General features: G+C 42.6%; 1 protein-coding gene across 2 annotated transcripts in view; it reads left to right on the top strand.

The window, feature by feature from the left end:
• The window catches only part of PARD3B (par-3 family cell polarity regulator beta), a 582,805-nt gene that overhangs the window by 133,481 nt on the left and 429,636 nt on the right, over window positions 1–19,688 (top strand). For both annotated transcript variants that reach the window (XM_077918269.1, XM_077918271.1), the window contains exon 4: window positions 13,401–13,510. In XM_077918269.1, the coding sequence (XP_077774395.1) occupies window positions 13,401–13,510 (110 nt within the window). The remainder of the gene's footprint in view (window positions 1–13,400; window positions 13,511–19,688) is intronic.

Genomic DNA, 19,688 nt, shown 5'->3' on the forward strand with positions numbered 1-19,688 from the left:
AAGGTGGAAGCAAACTTAGGAAAATAAACAATATATATGTTGCTATGTTATTGTTTCAGCTACTCATTGGCATAGTTCAGTTATTTCCCCCCCCCCAAGTGCATATTAATACTTCTTAGGCTGAGAACTGTAGAACATGGGGAATCAAAGTGTCATAGAAGTTTTTAAAGCTTGAATTCCCATTTGGTAGGAAGTCAGCCATTGTAAATAAACAGGAAGTGGAACTTGAAAGTGTGCGCCCTTGTTTTGTCTTTCTCCTCATACCTTTAGGGGAGAGGCTGGCACTGCAGCATAAAGGCTGCTGGACACGCCCCCCCCCCCCATGGCACCTGGTTGGACGGCCTCCGGGGGGGCGTGAGCGCCAGCCAGGTGAGCTGGAGGCAGGGGGCAACGCCCCCTGCTAGGAGCGGTGTTCGGGCTCCCGTCCACAACCACTCCCCTCTCTTTCAGGGAGGAGAGTCTTTATTATTCAATATTTATTGTTGAATATTTCTTGCAAACACACTCCATTCACAGGGACACTACAGTGCCATCTGGTTGACCTTGTCACTGACCACTTTTTTCTCCCTCTCCCTCTATTCCTCCTTACGAGTTCTGGAGTCAGAACTCGAGACGGTAACTCTCAAGTGTTCATTCATATTTGTAAAAGCATATAGGAAAGTGAGCAGAGCATATTTGTGATAGTGAGAAAGATCAAATTGGCATCTGAGAAATGGTAATTTCTGGAGAGGATCCCGGAGATATATTCTGGTCTACAGCTCATGAGTCTTGTGCAAGTATAGGGTGGAATATAAATTCAATTAATAATGATGATGATGATGATATGTGTCTGTAGGGGGGCCGCTAGGAGCACCTTGGAAGATGGCCGACAATACCATCTCTCCGGCTCACACGAGGTAATTAAGAGGCTGATGATGGGAGTAAATTAGCCTCCCGAATTCTTCCCAGGGGATGGGAAGATGCTGCCTCGTCCGCAATTGCCAATAAATCACCCCCGAGTTCGAAAGAAGGAGGGGGTGGGGGCATGGAAAGCCCTCGAGTGAGTTTCTGGATCTCCCGGACGCTACTTCTGAGTGCGACCCTAGTTGCATTGCTTAAGATAAAATAATTGGAGAAAAGTAGATGCACATGTTTCGAGCGAAGGAAAGGGTGTACTGACTGCTAATTAAATCTACCACAGATAATATGTGTGTGTAATAGGCAAAAAGGGAAACCTGTGTGTGTATATAAAGACTGGAATTTCACAAGGCAGCTCCCACTGTTGCAAAAAGTTCTGGGAAATTTTGTAGTTTGAAAGGGACCTTGCCTTACTGGAAGAGATCATATTTTGTGTGTAGTGTTTCAAATGTAGCTCTTTTTGTTGTGCATTGCTTTTACCAAAAGTGTCCTTGTGGTTCTAGTCAATGGAGTACATAATAGGTCCCTGGCATCTCAACAGAAGAATATAGTTGGGAAATTCCTGAAATCACAGATGAAACAGTCCTCTTTGTTGTCTCACCCCAAACTGGACTTGTGGGTTGTTGTTGTTTTTCCAAACAAAGAGACAAAAATGCCAGATATCCTAAATGTCTATGCCTTGGAACAGTTGGCCATGGAACTTGTTGTTGTTTAGTTGTTTAGTCGTGTCTGACTCTTCGTGACCCCATGGACCAGAGCATGCCGGGCACTCCTGTCTTCCACTGCCTCCCGCAGTTTGGTCAAACTCTTGTTGGTAGCTTCAAGAACACTGTCCAACCGTCTCGTCCTCTGTCTTCCCCTTCTCCTTGTGCCCTCCATCTTTCCCAACATCAGGGTCTTTTCCAGGGAGTCTTCTCTTCTCATGAGGTAGCCAAAGTACTGCAGCCTCAGCTTCACGATCTGTCCTTCCAGTGAGCACTCAGGGCTGATTTCCTTCAGAATGGATCAGTTTGATCTTCTTGCAGTCCATGGGACTCTCAAGAGTCTCCTCCCGCACCATAATTCAAAAGCATCAATTCTTCAGCGATCAGCCTTCTTTATGGTCTCACTTCTGTACACCACTACTGGAAAAACCATAGCTTTAACTATACGGACCTTTGTCAGCAAGGTGATGTCTCTGCTTTAGGTCTGTCATCACTTTACTCCCAAGAAGCAAACATCTTTTAATTCTGTGACTGCTGTCACCATCTGCAGTGATCATGGAGCCCAAGAAAGTACAATCTCTCACTGCCTCCATTTCTTCCCCTTCTATTTGCCAGGAGGTGATGGGCCCAGTGGCCATGATCTTCGTTTTTTTGATGTTGAGCTTCAGACCATATTTTGCGCTCTTCTCTTTCACCCTCAATAAAAGGTTCTTTAATTCCTCCTCACTTTCTGCCATCAAGGTTGTGTCATCTGCATATCTGAGGTTGTTGATATTTCTTCCGGCAATCTTAATTCCGGTTTGGGATTCATCCAGTCCAGCCTTTCGTATGATGAATTCTGCACATAAGTTAAATAAGCAGGGAGACAATATACAGCCTTGTCGTACTCCTTTCCCAATTAACTTTCCCATGGAACCAGCCAGAGGTAATTCCTAGGCTTAGGTTTCTATCCAACTAAATTATTGAATGCAAGGAAAGGCTTTTCTATGTGCAGAGGAACTTCCTTTCTCTATCTTGCCGCTGTGTTTCCTCTGCTCTGGAGGACTGGGGGAAACCAACTGGGAACAGCAACTGCAGTGTGGAAAGTGGGCAACACAGTAGTATTCAATTTCAAAAGGCAAAACTCCTCAAGAGTGAGAAGAATATTTAGAATATTGTTGAAAGGGAGAGTCAAGAGGGTCAAATCTCTCCCCAAGATGCTTGGAAGCTTTTTAAAACCATGATGATAGAAGCTTAGCTGGAATGTGTATCACAGATTAGGAACAGAACCACTAAATCCAAGACGATGCCAGCATGATTAATGAACAGAGAAGAAAGCTATAAAAGGCAAGAAGGTTTACTTTCGGAAATTGAGGGAGACGAAAGAGGAGCACAAACTCTGTTGAAACCAATGTAAGTTGACAGGAAAATAAAGAAGAAAAAAGAATTTGAGGAACATACTGCTAAAAACATTAAGGATAACAATAAAAACATACTTTTAATACATGAGAATCAGGAGGCTAGGGAGACTGCAGAGAAATTAAATGATTTAGTTGTGTCTGTCTTCACTGCAGAAGATATAGGGCAGATTCCTGCTCCTGAACTGACTTTTTTGGGAAATGTGTTTGAAGACTTGAATCAAACAGAAGTGACAAGTGATGAGGTTTTAGGTTCTGTTGAGAAATAAAAATGAGCAAGTCACTGGGCCCAGATGACACCTACCCGAGAGTTTATAAAGAAAATGACTCAATATGAAACTATTTTCTAAAAAAGAAGACGAAGCAAACTTTCCGTAAAAACGACCTCCATTGCACAGGATTGGAAAGCAATCAATGTCACACTGATTTTCCAAAGGGGACCCAAAGCTAATCCAGGTAATCACATGCCAGTTAGCTAATGTGAGGTGAAAAACATTATTTGTTGGTGGAGAGCAGAAATCGGTGAATTTTTTTAAAGAACAGAGGAGCAAGATTTCAGAGGAAGAATCAACATGTCTTGTACACCTGCCTTGGCGAGTTCCTTGAGACCTGGCTGGTTCCCCTTACAGATTGGAAACTATGAGGCTACAGAGAGGAGGAGGAGTAAGCAGAAAGTTCTAACAATGGAGATGGGTGGGAACCCCACTTTTTAGCATTGGGACTGGCGCCATATCACTTGTTCACTTCCCCACATACTTTTAAAACGTGAATGGTAAAAGCAGTCATGATACGCTGGGCTCAGGACATTGGTCACAACACCCTTATGAGTGAATGGAAAAGGCTATGGAAAGAGGACATTAGATTTACCCCCTGCTACAACCTTAGAGAGAATGTTTTAAAGATGCAATACAGATGGTACCTAACCCTGGCCAAGTTGGCCAAAATGTATAAGAAAAGCACAGACAGGTGCTGGAGGTGTAAAGAGGGGAATGGTACCTTCATACATATGTGGTGGGAGTGTAAGAAGTTAAGAGAATTCTGGGATGTCATCTATAATAAAATGAAAATGTTTAAACTCTCTTTCACAAAAAGCCCGGAAGCCTTCCTGCTCAGTATCAGGTTTGCAGAAATCAAGAAAATTTGTAGACCCTTATTTATGTATGCCACCACAGCAGCAAGAATCTTGATAGCCAAAAACTGGAAAAGCAATATTATCCCCACCAAATCTGACTGGTTAAGAAAAACGATTGAATATCTACATCTTGCAGAATTAACAGGGAGAAAGACTATTCAAAGAGAAAGAAACAGGGAGGAAAGACTATTCAAAAAGTTAACAACGAATGGTCAACTTTTAAAGAATATCTCAAAAACTATATGGACAACACAAGTCTCCTGGCAAATATAGATTAATTCTTGAAAATAGAGGAAAGGTATGATAAAATCTGGTTAAAGGTAAAGGTAAAGGTACCCCTGCCCGTACGGGCCAGTCTTGACAGACTCTGGGGTTGTGCGCTCATCTCACTCTAGAGGCCGGGAGCCAGCGCTGTCCGGAGAAACTTCCGGGTCACGTGGCCAGCGTCACGAAGCTGCAGCTGACGAGCCAGCACCAGCGCCGCACACGGAAACGCCGTTTACCTTCCCGCTATACAGCGGTACCTATTTATCTACTTGCACTTAAGAGTGCTTTCGAACTGCTAGGTGGGCAGGAGCTGGGACCGAACGACAGGAGCTCACCCCGCCGCAGGGATTCGAACCACCGACCATGCGATCGGCAAGTCCTAGGTGCTGGGGTTTTACCCACAGCGTCACCCGCATCCCTCCAAAATCTGGTTAGATAAATACAAAAGAAAAGTAGAATAAAAAAATACAAAATGCGTACAGAGTTAAGTTTCGTAACAAGGTACAAAGAGAAGAGCTGGAAGTCTATTATGTGTGGTGTACATGTAGGATATGTCGGTATGTGAGATATGTATTATACGTAATGTATGTAATGTATTTGTTAAGTTTTTTGTTACCTGACGTGCAATAAATAAAACGTGAATAGAGAAATAGTGTTGGAAGTTGTCCTCTCAAGTTCAGTAACTGGCCAAACCCATGCCAATTCATCAGGGAGTAAGGAAGCTACAGAGCATGTCTGGCGCTGAAGCTGCTTTTAGATGACTCCAACTACAAATATGGAGGCTGCTGAGGAGGCCAGATACCATCTTGGCTGCGAGTCCTGGAAGACCTGGCTCCCTCCTTGCTGGCCTTCTCCAACCTGGTGTAGGAGGTCAGAGCCCTGACTGACTCCAGCTACAAAAGTTGCTGAACAGACTCTTGGGCTGTGATATTGTTTAGGGTATTTTGTTGAGGTTTGTTGTTATTGATACTAAATTTTGTATCTTTATTTTTTGATCTTATTATGATTTATGTGGAAGTTGTTTCAATTTGGTTGTGTGCTTTTCGATCTGTTTTATTTACAGTGGTACCTCAGGTTAAGTACTTAATTCGTTCCAGAGGTCTGTACTTAACCTGAAACTGTTCTTAACCTGAAGCACCACTTTAGCTAATGGGGCCTCCTGCTGCTGCCGTGCCGCCGGAGCCCGATTTCTGTTCTCATCCTGAAGCAAAGTCCTTAACCTGAGGTAATATTTCTGGGTTAGCGGAGTCTGTAACCTGAAGCGTATGTAACCTGAAGCGCATGTAACCTGAGGTACCACTGTATTATGTTCGTAATTATGTAAACCTTCTCATGTTGTAAGCCACCTTGAGCATGGTTTTATCTAAAGAAAGGTGGCACAGAAATAAAATGCTGACGATGAGGTACTCTAAGTCTTTCACAAGGCCTAGTTGCTTCTGTTACTAAAATTCACAGAACTAAAAAAACTGTGGCTACTAGAAAGTCCAGATGTTCAATGAATGCATGCAAATAGATTCAAGGACTTTCCCCTTCATTATTCAGTATTTTTGTCTTGATGGTGTGGTATAAAGCTTGCTTGGTTCTGAAAATCTGACTGACCAATTTCTAACTATCATATCTTTCTGTTAATAAATATTCTGCTATTGTTTACATCTCTCAACGCCATCCTGCCCCCCACTATTAACAGTTTAAATCCATAATGCAGATGAAAATCGTCTTGTCCTATTTCTGCATGACTGGAATACAATCTGACTTGCTAAATTATGGGTGAACTGACCCTACTTAGGATTTTTAATTTTTTTTTGGGGGGGAAACAAAGTGTTAGAGAGTGGTTTTAATTAGAATAGATATGTAGCTAATCATATCACAGATACAGAAGAGAGAAAAGTGAGATTGGAATAGAATTTCTACATATTAGTCTATGTAACTTTCTTGATTAAGTACTATAATCCAGAGGTTTTGCATACACATGCACAACATATATTTACTTTGGGAACTTTCCTTACGGCAGTTCCACACTAAATGAAGGGCACTTCCTTTCTGCTTGTACATCAAAGTTTCAGTGATGGCCCCCATGCCCAACACTTGAAGTGTGGTTGCCATAACCGTACGAACATGCAGTTGAGACAAGATGAAGACTTTGAGCACGATATATTTGTGATGATTACTTTTAAAACGGTTAAGTGTGGCTATGTGTAAAGGTAAAGGTTCTGGTTGTTATATCTGATTGTTATATTTCTTTAAATATTCACCAAAGCATTCCCACTCTTTTTTAAAAATCCGACTCATCCTGATTTCTTCTCTTTGCAGTTAACATTGCTGGCTCCGTCTATTCTGTTAGCTTATTCTGCCAGTCTACTTTTGCGGGACTATTTTTGTTTTTCTACCGTTGGGCATAAATTATTCTGGCCGCTGTTGTTGCGTAGAGGAAATGTCTAAGTACTTTCTTGGGCATTTCCCCCCTTTTGTTTGGGATTTATATCAAGTGGTAAACTTTCCTGTTTTAGAAACATATTATATGAAAGTTTCAAATAGCAAAGATCTCTTGGAATAATAGAAAAAGCGTATTTTAATGAATATGTAATTTTTTTAAAAAAGTAAGATTTTAACAGGGTTGGTTTAAGATTTTGCCAAAGATGTTTCCATTCTCGAAATAATGCAGCTGAAATTGGAAGAAAGGTTTTTATATTCAGTGCTCTTTTCCTGGGGGGGGGGGGGGTAAACATACCCCTAAGTATTTTGTGAATCTAAGTTTGGCCTCATTGAGGGGCAGTATTTCAATATGAGTAGGAAAATGAGAGTAGGACTAAATATTTTATTTTATTTTTTAGAAAAAAAGAACAGTTTGGAAAGAGAGAATCAGGCCATTCCTTTAACATTAATGCTGCAAAGTGTTTTATGATTTCCCCCAAAATGAATATGATTCAGTTTACACATGCACTGCCTTCTCTTCCCAAGTATAAATCTAGTGGGTTGTATTAATTGCTAGACTTACTCAGAGTAGAACCATTGAAATAAACAATAACAACAACAAAACCCAACCGAGCATCCTGAAAAATATCACAGACCGAAAGCTGTTCAGCAGTTTTTGTAGATGGAGTCAGTCAGGGCCCTGCAATCCTCAGCTTTTGTAGTTGGAGTCATATAAAAGCAGCTTCAGCACCAGACATGCTCTGTAGCCTCCTGGCCTCCTGTTGTAGATTGGCAGGAACCATCTTCCCGTGCTTTACCGCTGCTAAAACATCAGGCATGGGTTTGGCCAGCTAATTTCAGTGGGTCTGTTTGTAAGTAGAACTTAGTTGGATGAAGAAGAGAAGAGTTTGGATTTGATATCCTGCTTTATCACTGCCCGAAGGAGTCTCAAAGCGGCTAACATTCTCCTTTTCCCTCCTCCCCCACAACAAACACTCTGTGAGGTGAGTGAGGCTGAGAGACTTCAGAGAAGTGTGACTGGCCCAAGGTCACCCAGCAGCTGCATGTGGAGGAGCGGGGAATCAAACCCAGTTCACCAGATTACGAGTCCACTGCTCTTAACCACTACACCATAAGTTGTTCCAGCTGATTGGTCTAGTTGTCCTTGTTCTTGGGTCTAAGCATTGGATCTCCGACTTGGCTGCATAACGCAATGTGACATAATGAGTGCTGAATAATTAAAACACAAGCTGAAAAAGAAAATCAGGCTGCATAGAAAGCAGGATTTATTCTGGCAATTAAAAAAAAAGTTTGTCAAGTGTTTAGTACTTGGCATTTAAGGGGTAATTAGAGCTGGCATCAACCCCAGTTCCTCCATTAGAAAAGGAAGCTCAAGCGCTACATTGCATTCCTTGGTCTCCGCCATGCTAAACTTTTAAGCATCATTTCTTACTAATAGGGAAGAGTCTCAAGAGGCAGAAGGCGTGCCTGCAAGTTGGAAAACTTAGGGGGAAATAATAAAACACAACGGTTTGGCCAAAATCTGCTCCTTGGTATAAGAACTCAGTTTCCTTTTTCATCCACATCCACCCAATACAATATTTAGCCAACAAATTATACTGTAGAGCAGTGCTTCCCAATTGGTGGTTCATGTAACTCACCCAGGGTGTGATGGCCTGGGAATCGGATTCAGAGGCTGAACCTGAGGAATCCCAGCCTCCAGGACCAGCTGAGCCGGGGCTGGGGCTTGAGCCTGAAGGGTCCTCACCTGTGCCGGATCCTGAGGAGCAGACACCAGCTGAATCTGCTCTGGCTCCGGAGGTGATCAAGGACCCATTGCCTGCAGGTGCTCCACTCTCAGCCCCATCAGGGGAAGGTGAGGTTGCCTCTGGGTCCAGTAATCCTCCAGCTCTCCTGAGCTGCAGAGGCTCAGGGCAGAAAGGCGGAGGGAACTAAGTTCCCGCAGGTGGAGTGCTTGCCTCCAGGCCAGGAGAGGCGAGTCACCTGTGGACCGGGGCCGCCCTATGCCTCAGAGGAGATAAAGGCCAGCCCACCCACTCCCAGGTTGTGGGAGCAACATTGTTGGTAGCCTGTTCCTGCCTGCACCCTGTCCTGCACACAGGGGCTCCATGGCATGTTCCCATCAACTGTCTGGGGCACCCTGCTTTGCGGGAGCATGATGTCGCTTGGGTCATGTGACTCACACAGGAAGACGTGTGGCACAGTTTTGCCCTGGGACACGTTGGAGGGCATAGTGGCACCGTTCACATAACAAAAACTACCATAAATATATCAACAGTTTCTAAAGTAGGGGGTCCATGGCTTGGCTTTTGAAAAACAGGTGGTCTGCAGTACTTAGTTAACTGGGAACTGCTGTCATAGAGGAAAGGAATGGAATTTGCTTTGTCAACCTGCCATTGGCATCCAAACAGCACATGTAAAACAAAGAAAATGGGTAGGGCTAGGGACAAAATCATTTTCTTATAATTGAGAGCTGCTTGAACTGAGGTTAGCGGGTACTTGATAAGAGTGTGGAGTAAACTATAACTTAGGCTGCAATCCTATACCCACCTAACCTGGAAGTAGGCAACACTGAATTTGATGGGTCTTAGTTCTGTGTAGATATGGACTACTGCAATGCGCTCTACGTGGGGCTGCCTTTGAAGGTGACTCGGAAACTGCAATTAATCCAGAATGCGGCAGCTAGACTAGTGACTGGGAGTGGCCACCGAGACCATATAACACTGGTCCTGAGAGGCCTGCATTGGCTCCCAATATGTTTCCGAGCATAATGCAAAGTGTTGGTGCTGACCTTGAAAGCCCTAAACAGCCTTGGCCCAGTATACGTAAAGGAGCGTCTACACCCCACCGTTCAGCCTGGACACTGAGGTCCAGCTCCGAGAGCCTTCTGGTGGTTCCCTCACTGTGAGAAGTGAGGCTACAGGGAACCAGGCAGAGGGCCTTCTTGGTAGTGGTGCCCACCCTGTGGAACGCCCTCCCATCGGATGTCGAGGCAATAAGCAACTTTTCTTACTTTTAAAAGACATCTGAAGGCAGCCCTGTTTAGGGAAGTTTTTAATGTTCAATGCTGTATTGTGTTTTTAATATTCTGTTGGGAGCCGCCCAGAGTGGCTGGGGAAACCCAGCCAGATGGGTGGGGTATAAATAATATAGTAGTAGTAGTAGTAGCAGTATAAGATTGCACTGGCTGTCACATGCTACAATTGGCAAGGATTGCTGCTCATTTGCTGCCAGTTTCATCTTCCCCGGTGTGAGCAGAAGAAGCAAGCCTGAAAGCCACATTTAAGCTTGTCTTTCCATTACATCAGGGACGCGGGTGGCGCTGTGGGTTAAACCACAGAGCCTAGGACTTGCCGATCAGAAGGCCGTGGTTCGAATCCCCGTGATGGGGTGAGCTCTCATTGCTCACTTCTCCTGCCAACCTAGCAGTTCGAAAGCACGTCAAAGTGCAAGCAGATAAATAGGTACCGCTCTGGCGGGAAGGTAAACGGCGTTTCCGTGCGCTGCTCTGATTCGCCAGAAGCGGCTTAGTCATGCTGGCCACATGACCCAGTAAAGCAAGATGAGCACCACAACCCCAGAGTCGTCCTCAACTAGACCTAATGGTCAGGGGTACCTTTACCTTTACCTTTACCTTCCATTGCATCCAAAACAAGGTTTGTGGTTTGTTGATCCAGAAGAAGCTGTGATCTATAAGCCAACAACAAACCATGGTTTAAGGCTCACTGGCACTTGTGGCTTGTTAGGGGGCAACAAACCACAGTCAAGGGTTCAGGTGTAATGGAAAGCCAAGATTAATGGTGTCATCTTGGTTTGTTTCTCCCACTCTAGGAGAGTGAAGTGGAAGTGATTGGGCAATGCACACTATCTTGCTGATTGATCTCAGTGAACCAATGACAGGGCAGACGCCAACTGGAACTTGGAACCTCTGTATTGATGATCAAACTTTTTTTTTATCAACAAGCCAATCTGAATGCATTTTCTCAAGAGTATATATCAAACAGACACACTTGCACACATAAACCTGCACGTTTTTATTATACGTATATCATGCCAAATTCCAAATTCAAGTACATTTATTTGCGTCTATATTAGTCAAAAATAGAACACTGCATTTTTAAATCCTCTAGCTAATATTGCAGATGCGTTCCGGTTTCATAAACCTACTTCCAGTTGTTTGTAAGTGATAGAAAATCATTTTGGGCCAATTAGCGTTCATTCTTGGCACTACTCCAAGGGTAAATTAATTTGGAAACAGTTGAAAAGAGGGGGGGGGCTTCATTTCTAGTGTTTTAAGTTAAGTTTTTTAAATTAAAAAAAAAATCACCACATTTACCACATTAGACAGAAGAAAGACTAGTCCCATCCCCCCCTTTGACTTCACAAGACTTCAGTTGACACAGCATGGTAGCTGCTTTGCTGAATTATCTGAAGTTTTTTGGCTGGTCTTGAAGATGAATGACATTTAGAGTACATTGGCAATGATAAAAGTACAAACAAATTTGAGGACCTGTTGGAGATATGCTACAGTAGTTTAAAATGTCTTTTATTACATACTGTAATCCAAACTATGGCTTATAGGGCTGTGTGGGCTCCCACAAGAGTACCTTACAGCTGAGAGCCAGTGTGGTGTAGTGGTTAAGAGTCTCGTAATCTAGGGAACCGGGTTCGCGTCTCCGCTCCTCCACATGCAGCTGCTGGGTGACCTTGGGCTAGTCACACTTCTTTGAAGTCTCTCAGCCCCACTCACCTCACAGAGTGTTTGTTGTGGGGGAGGAAGGGAAAGGAGAATGTTAGCCGCTTTGAGACTCCTTAAAGGGAGTGAAAGGTGGGATATCAAATCCAAACTCTTCTTCTTCTTCTTCTTCTTCTTCTTCTTCTTCTTCTTCTTCTTCTTCTTCTTCTTCTGTTTTGCTCCACCTAGGTCCCTTTTTTGCTGCCAAGGGGGTGCAAGTCTATCTCCTGGAGCCTTCACATTCATGGGGTACTGCTAAGTCAGAGTTTGGTTTACAGTACCGTGTGAAGCAGCTCAATGCAATACAGTCATACCTTCGTTCTCAAACGGAATCCGTTCGGGAAGTCTGTCCGACTTCCGAAAACGTTCAGAAACCAAGGCGCAGCTTCCGATTGGCTGCAGGAGCTTCCTGTGGAGAGCCAGCGTGGTATAGTGGTTAAGAGCAGTGGACTCGTAATCTGGTGAACCGGGTTCGCGCCTCCGCTCCTCCGCATGCAGCTGCTGGGTGACCTTGGGCCAGTCACACTTATTTGAAGTCTCTCAGCCCCACTCACCTCACAGAGTGTTTGTTGTGGGGGAGGAAGGGAAAGGAGAATGTTAGCCGCTTTGAGACTCCTTCGGGTAGTGATAAAGCGGGATATCAAATCCAAGCACAAACCGTGTCGGATGTTCGGCTTCCAAAAAACTTTCGCAAACCGGAACACTTACTTCCGGGTTTGTGGCGTTCGGGAGCCAAAACATTCAAGTCACAAGGCGTTCACGAACCAAGGTATGACTGTTATACAAATTATCAAAATGTTATCAAAGTTGTATTTTTTTTTTTTTTAAAAGGTTTAAAAGGGCTATACACAGAAAAGGTATCTATCTTCATTTGCTTGTTTTTACTTTTACCCTAAAAATGAAGCTTCCTGGGTGGGCATTAAATTCAAACAGTATTTGTTTATAATAACATATATTTTACCCCATTTCTGGATATTCCTAGTTCCCCTTTAATGCACACTGTTACCATGTTCCATTGATTCAACACCTCTACATACTTTCCCTAATCCTTCTGCACAGTGGTTAGATTGATCACATTACACTGCTCCAACATTTTTCTCAATTTCTATTTAACTTATTTGGTTTCTGTGTATTCTTCCATGCTTTGGCATACATACCACTATGCAATAATCCCAAACACAGTGGTATCTTAGCCAATTGCAAACACAAAACTGTGGTAATTCAGGAACTGTTGGAGGACTCCTAAGAAGTTCTGATTTTCTTTTTCTTTTTTAAATAACCTTTTATTAAGTTTTCCATTCAACAATCCAATCATATCACATCAGTTATTCCAAATTTTACCAATACATATCATAAAGTCCAAATATTTTGCCAAATTTTAAATTTTTGTTGGGGGTTCCCATGCTTCAAGTTCAGTAAGAGTCCAATCATCTCATATTTCTGCTGCTTTTGATGTTCACAAGTCCCATCTTCCAATCTTCTTGTTGTTATCATTTTTCTTCTTAATAACCTCTGAGTTGTTTCCACAGGCGAGTTAGAAGCAAGCATTATTATGTTTTTTTATGTTCTGATTTTCTGTGAGTTGTAGAGAGGAGTTAGGTCCAGATTGGTCCTCCCCTCATTTCCCTTGCATACTGAAAAACAACAACAACAACAACAACAACCAGTTTCACTTCCCCTGCTAACTTCACTTCCCCTGCTAACTGATCAGTCTTTGTTTTGTACTGGTGATGTGAAGTAGCAGAACAACTTTAGAGTGTATGCAGGACATGTTGCAACAATCAATTAAATTCCTAGTGTCATATTTCTATCCTTCATTTTGCTTTTGTCTTCAGGGACACCACTTTTGGTGAGAAGGAGCAGTGATCCCGCCCTAGGCCCACCTGTCGAATTTGCTGCTGGATCTTTGAATGCCAATGAACATGTTCTGAAGACATCTGTGACAGTAGGTATCTTGTGCTTCTGAATTCTGTTACCATTGTTCCTAGTAATATCAGACTACTTGGAAATTAATATTAAGTAGCAGCAGGTAGTAGCTTGTTCCAAAGAATCACAGGAAGAGTTCCACTTGAACTCGGGTGGGCAACCTTTTTGGCCTTGAGTGGGTGGGCAGTTGGGGGGCAATGATTATGGCTGGAGCCAATGATTGGCATGGTCTGGGTAAATGGTGAGTGTGGCTTTTCGTACTAGGTCAAGGGGGCTCCTTGCTCCATCTTCGACAGCAGCCCTCCATGCTCTCCGAAACGATCCACCTGAGGAGTTGGGAGGGGGATCTCCAACAGCATATGTAATTGTTATGGCTATCGGGTGGTTGCTCGAGAGCAATCAGGCAAGATGCCTCAGTGGTCTGTTCTAGAGCTTTATTATTGGTGCTAAAAACCATTACAATGCAGAGCGCCACTATTCCATGTCTTGCTCATTCACTAGCAGAATCTGAGAGTGGGCGGTCCTTAAACCTTCCCCAGCAGAGTAGTCTCTTGACTCCCAGCCGACGCCTCCCCTCTCTGCGCAAAAGCCTACTGCGCAAGGAAGGCTTGGGTAAAGGGGGACCTCCCTCCTCCCCGCTTTGCTCAGGCAAGGTGTCCTGGCACCGCCTTGCATCCACCGAGCCCTGCATCTCCTCCCCACTAGAGGCGTGGCTTCCTTCCTCCGCTGAGGAAGTGCTGCTTCCCACGATCTTTGGGGGCTCTCTGTAATCCATCCGTCTCCCCCCCTCGCCCCTGAGCCGATGGCAGTTCCCTGACAGTAATGTAGCATATTCTGCTTTAGTTGTGGGAGGAATCAAAGGTGCCTTCTGAAAAGCAGCTATTTCTATCCAAGCTACGACGTCTGATATTTGCCCTGAGATACATTCGGGAAGGGGGGAGCCACTTGAGACAGGCATAGCCTTATTCACCTATTCATACTCACGTTTTCATTTAAATATATACCGTATTTTTCGCTCTATAGGGCGCACCTGACCATAGGGTGCACCTAGTTTTCAGAGGGGGAAATCAAGGAAAAAAATATGATTTCCCCCTCCCCAGCTCTGGGAGCAGCGGACAGGCTGCATGCAGCCTGTGTGCTTCTCCCAGACCTTCTCCCTGCTTTTGTGGGAGGTGGGGGAATTCCCCCATATCCCACAAAAGCCCACAGGAGCTTTTGTCAGTCCCTTCTCCCTCCTTGGGGAAAAGCCCCCAAGAGCGGCGCACTCTTTAAAGGCTCCTGCGGGCTTTTCTACGAGGAGGGAGAAGGGACTGACGTGGCCAGTCAGTCCCTTCTCCCTCCTGGGGAAAAGCCCACAGGAGCCGCACCGAGCTTGTGTGCGGCTCTTGGGGGCTTTTCCCGCCTGCCTCCCCCTGCATTCGCTCCATAGGACGCACACACATTTTCCCTTGCTTTTTAGGAGGGAAAAAGTGCGTCCTATAGAGAGAAAAATACGGTAGTTATTAGGCAAACACAATTCTCATGATGAAACACAATACAGTAGAAGCCTGGCTTGCTTTTAACTCTCTTGTTTCCCTCTCTTGTACGAATGTGTGTGTCTGTTGGGTTGCCACTTTTAGCACTGTGCAGAACCCAGACCATTTTGGTGCTGCATTTAATAGCAACCACAATCACATGAGATACAAGAATGCAGACTCTTTCACTGCATAATGTGTGATGATTTAAATTCGATGTGAGGAAACTTTGGCCCTCCAGATGTTGTCGGACTACTTCCATCACCATTGGCCTTGTTGTAATTCAGCAATGCCTTCAGGGCCAAGGGTTTCGCACACTTGATAAAAATGACAAAACTAATAAATCCTCTGATTATTTCTTATATTAGAGATATGCTGCAATTGCGTTAGCTTCAGGTACAGAATCCGATTGGGACTCCTAAGATACATGTATGGGTTTTTTAAGGAGCCATCATTTGAGCCTCCTATGTATGATATGGGAAATGCCCATGTAATATTTGTGTATTCGCAGCATCGAAAAGGTCATAGGAACTGTAAAGTCTCTTTTTTTCATGCATACACCCAGACCCATGGGTTTTCTCACCCGTGATGCAGTTCTGTTGCACCCACAGTTGTTGAAGCTAAGCACGTCTGTCCCTGTAGTCTGTCTGGGCTTGGAAATTCCCTGGAAAACATGCAAGCCACCGAGTTCCTTGGGGAACGAGGGGAGTGTTAAATACAATACAATTACAAAATGGGAGGCTCATTGCTTAATAGCATTGAATTCACACCACATTATTTGACTTGGTTTATATGCAACTTTCTGAAGGTGTTAACCAGCTCTTACTGTTACATTTGATCTTTGATAGCAGACAGGACAAAGCAGGTGAGGAATGATTGCAATAATAATATGGATGTCTTTTATAACTTATTTCATTGGTCCTAACTGGCATGAGTTTTATACATCCAGATACTGAAAGACGCCCCCGCTGTCCACTCACTATAAGTGAGATTATTATTTTTCTTTATAAAGCTATTAAATATCGGAGTTGATATTTATGGAAAATTCCATGGGAATGTAGGATTTGTGGTTTGACTTGGCTTTCTCTTTGCAAAACTGAAGGTTTTCCCATGAAATTGGAAGTATTTACTAATGTAGCTTGTACACACCTATTTCCTAGAACAAATATGGACAGAAATCAAAGAGTCTTAATGAACTCATTAATATACATCTTCTACATTAAGCTGAGTTTGGAGTATGGTTAATTAATATTGCACTGTTAGGCCACACCACCAGGAAGATGCTTGAAGGAGACACAGGATTTAGATTTAGTTCAAAGAGGAAAGTACAGTAAAGGTTAGGATTCCCTGTATAGATGTTTCAGGGGAAAACAACCCAGATCTGAGAGAATGAGCCACGGGCTTTTTGCAAGTTCTATATCTAAGCTGATGAAAGAATTATATACAGAACACACAATTCATATTTCCATCACAGAAGTTCAGTATGCTTTCCTGCGTTGTAAAAATTCTGAGCATAAGACCAGATATGTGTATCGCTTTAAGTGAAATAAAGGTAGAATACTTTGATGTATGTGGTTTGCTGAATAAGGGAGTGATTGCAACATTGGTTAATCTTTTTTTTTTTTTAAAATATATTAGAAATTCCAACACAATAGTTTTAAGAAAAATACATCATCCACATTGTTTTCCCACCTCCATTTTTTCCCTCCCCCCTGAACAGAAAACCCAACCCCAGACTTCCCTCAGCTCCTTTCTCTGGTTTCTCAACACCTCTTTCTATTTGCATGTTATAAAATTGTAAAGATCCTCAAATTATCTATCTATATATTACAATAAAGAGTTGGTGAATGTTTATTCAAAACCTGCCAAAGAGTCCAGTTCGTTTTGTTGCTTCTTCAGATATTTCATAAAAGGTTCCCATTCGTCTTTGAAATCACCGTTATCCTTGTCACGTAGTTTGTGTGTCAGTTTTGCCAATTCCGCATAGTCCATCAGTTTTTCTTGCCACAGTTCTTTTGTTGGGATTTCCCCATTCTTCCTTTTTTTTTATAATAATTTTTATTAATTTACAACAAAACAAAACATACATACTAATTTCACATCCAATTCTTCACAAATTGTTTCTTTTCTGGACTTCCTTCAGCTTTTCCGTAAATCATCCATAGTCATTATTTTAATTATGCATTCCCTAGTTTGTATTGTCATTGTTTAAACCCTTCATTTCTTTTCCCTTTAGACAATACTTCTCAGTTTTTCACAGTGCTTTTTTAAACCCCTCTAGCGTTATCTGTCCCTCACTTATGCTTTCCAGATATTCCGCAAATTTCCCCCAGTCCTCGATGAACTTTTGGTCTCTTAAATATCTAATCTTCCCAGTCAATTTGTCCAACTCAGCATAGTCTAACAACTTCATTCTCCATTCTTCCACCGTCGGTATTTCCTGTTGTTTCCATTTCTGAGCCAGTAGCACTCTTGCTGCTGTCACTGCATATTGGAAAAATTTACAGTCCTTTCTCTTTATCTCATTTCCTAATATTCCTAACAGAAAGGCCTCTGGTTTCTTTGTAAATGTATATTTTAAAATCTTCTTCAATTCATTGTATATCCTTTCCCAGAAGCCTTTCACTTTCTTACATTCCCACCACATATGATAAAAAGAACCTTCTTTATCTTTACATTTCCAACACTTATTACATGTGTTATACATTTTTGCTAATTTCACCGGTGTTATATACCATCTATAAAACATTTTCATAACATTCTCTTTTAACGTCATACATGCTGTAAATTTTAGGTTTTCTTTCCATAATTTCCCCCAATCCTCAAATTGTATGTTATAGCCAAAATCTCTGGCCCAATGTATCATTACCGACTTAACTTCCTCATCTTTCAAATTCCATTCTAACAACAACTTATACATTTTGGATAGAATTTTGTGGTCATTATTTATTATTTCCATCTGAAATTTTGAATCCTTGTCAGCATAGCCGCCATCTGGGATTTCCCCATTCTTCCATCCATGTGCTATTAAGACTTTTGCCGCCATTGTCGCATACATAAAAATATTTTTTGATTTCTTTGGCAGGTCTTTTCCCACAATCCCTAATAAGAAAGCTTTGGGCTTTTTCACAAATGTTAAATGAAACATTTTCTTTAACTCATTATATATCATTTCCCTAAACATTTTAATTTTACTGCAGTCCCACCACATATGATGAAAAGTCCCTTCTTTTTCCTTACATTTCCAACACAGGTTTGAGCCAGTTTTATAATTTCCCCTAATTGTACTGGTGTTATGTACCATCTGTGGTTAATGATTTTTAAGAAGAGTTTCATGGTGTCGTGCTATAGCTTAGTGAGCCATAATAGGCAGAAGGACGGGTGTGTGGACACTTTGCCTTAGCAGAATTTGTCTATAGTGAATAATATGTTACCTAGTTTATTTTATATCTGACATACACAATCACAAATAATTAATTGGAAAACGAAATGGCACATGATTTAAATTCATAATGTAGGCTATGTAAATGTAGGCTTGGAAGAAATGAACAATTTACCGAACACGTTTACTAAGAGGATGTTGTGTTCCAGCAAGAAGAGCTTTCTATCTAGTCTTCCAAATCCAACTAGATTGTTTTCTTGCAATTAATAAAAGTCAGGTCTGGTGTTGCACTGAAGTATGAACTAAATATTGCTTCAGTTAACTTGAACATGTCGATGGATTAAGTAGTATTTCCTTACAGTTAACGATTTAGAAGGTTGTAATAAATGTACAAGGGACGCTGGTGGCACTGTGGGTTAAACCACAGAGCCTAGGACTTGCCGATCAGAAGGTCGGCGGTTCGAATCCCCGTGATGGGGTGAGCTCCCGTTGCTCGGTCCCTGCTCCTGCCAACCTAGCAGTTCGAAAGCACGTCAAAGTGCAAGTAGATAAATAGGTACCGCTCCGGTGGGAAGGTAAACGGCGTTTCCGTGCGCTGCTCTGGTTCGCCAGAAGCAGCTTAGTCATGCTGGCCGCATGACCCAGAAGCTGTACACCGGCTCCCTTGGCCAATAAAGCGGGATGAGCGCCACAACCCCAGAGTCGGTCATGACTGGACCTAATGGTCAGGAGTCCCTTTAAATTTTACCTAATAAATGTACAATTTTTAAAGCTCAAGCCAATGATGTGAGATAGTTATGAATATTCGTATGTGTAATATATAAGCTCAAATACGTGGCCATAAGTAAGTGTTTTATTGCCACTTGCAGAACCACCATTGGTCAAATGAGTTGCATAAGAAAGGAAAGAAGAAGAAGAAATGAAATGAAAATACCTTCCATTGTTGAGAGTTTGGAACAAATATTGTTGAGGACAGTGAACTCAACCTCAGACCTTTTTCTGTTTACACTTCACCATGTGTGAATTGTCATGAGACAATTTGTGTGTATAGCACGCATGTTTTCATTGAATGAACCACGAGTGGAAGTAAAATAGCAACTAGTTCAGTTCTGCCAGAGCTTATGTAAGAGTTGACATATTTGGATTGGGTTTCTGTTTTCTCCCACAAGATATAGAATAGGCGTTCCTTGAATGGTGATCTACTTGCACTTGTAAGGTGAGCATTTTTGGATCCAGCACAAGATAAAAATGTTGGTTCAGAAGTTTTGTCTAGGTGCTATATTGAGTTTCAGCAAGATCAC

The sequence above is a fragment of the Podarcis muralis genome, chromosome 1, assembly GCF_964188315.1.
Source record: "Podarcis muralis chromosome 1, rPodMur119.hap1.1, whole genome shotgun sequence".
NCBI classification, from domain to species: Eukaryota; Metazoa; Chordata; class Lepidosauria; order Squamata; family Lacertidae; genus Podarcis; species Podarcis muralis.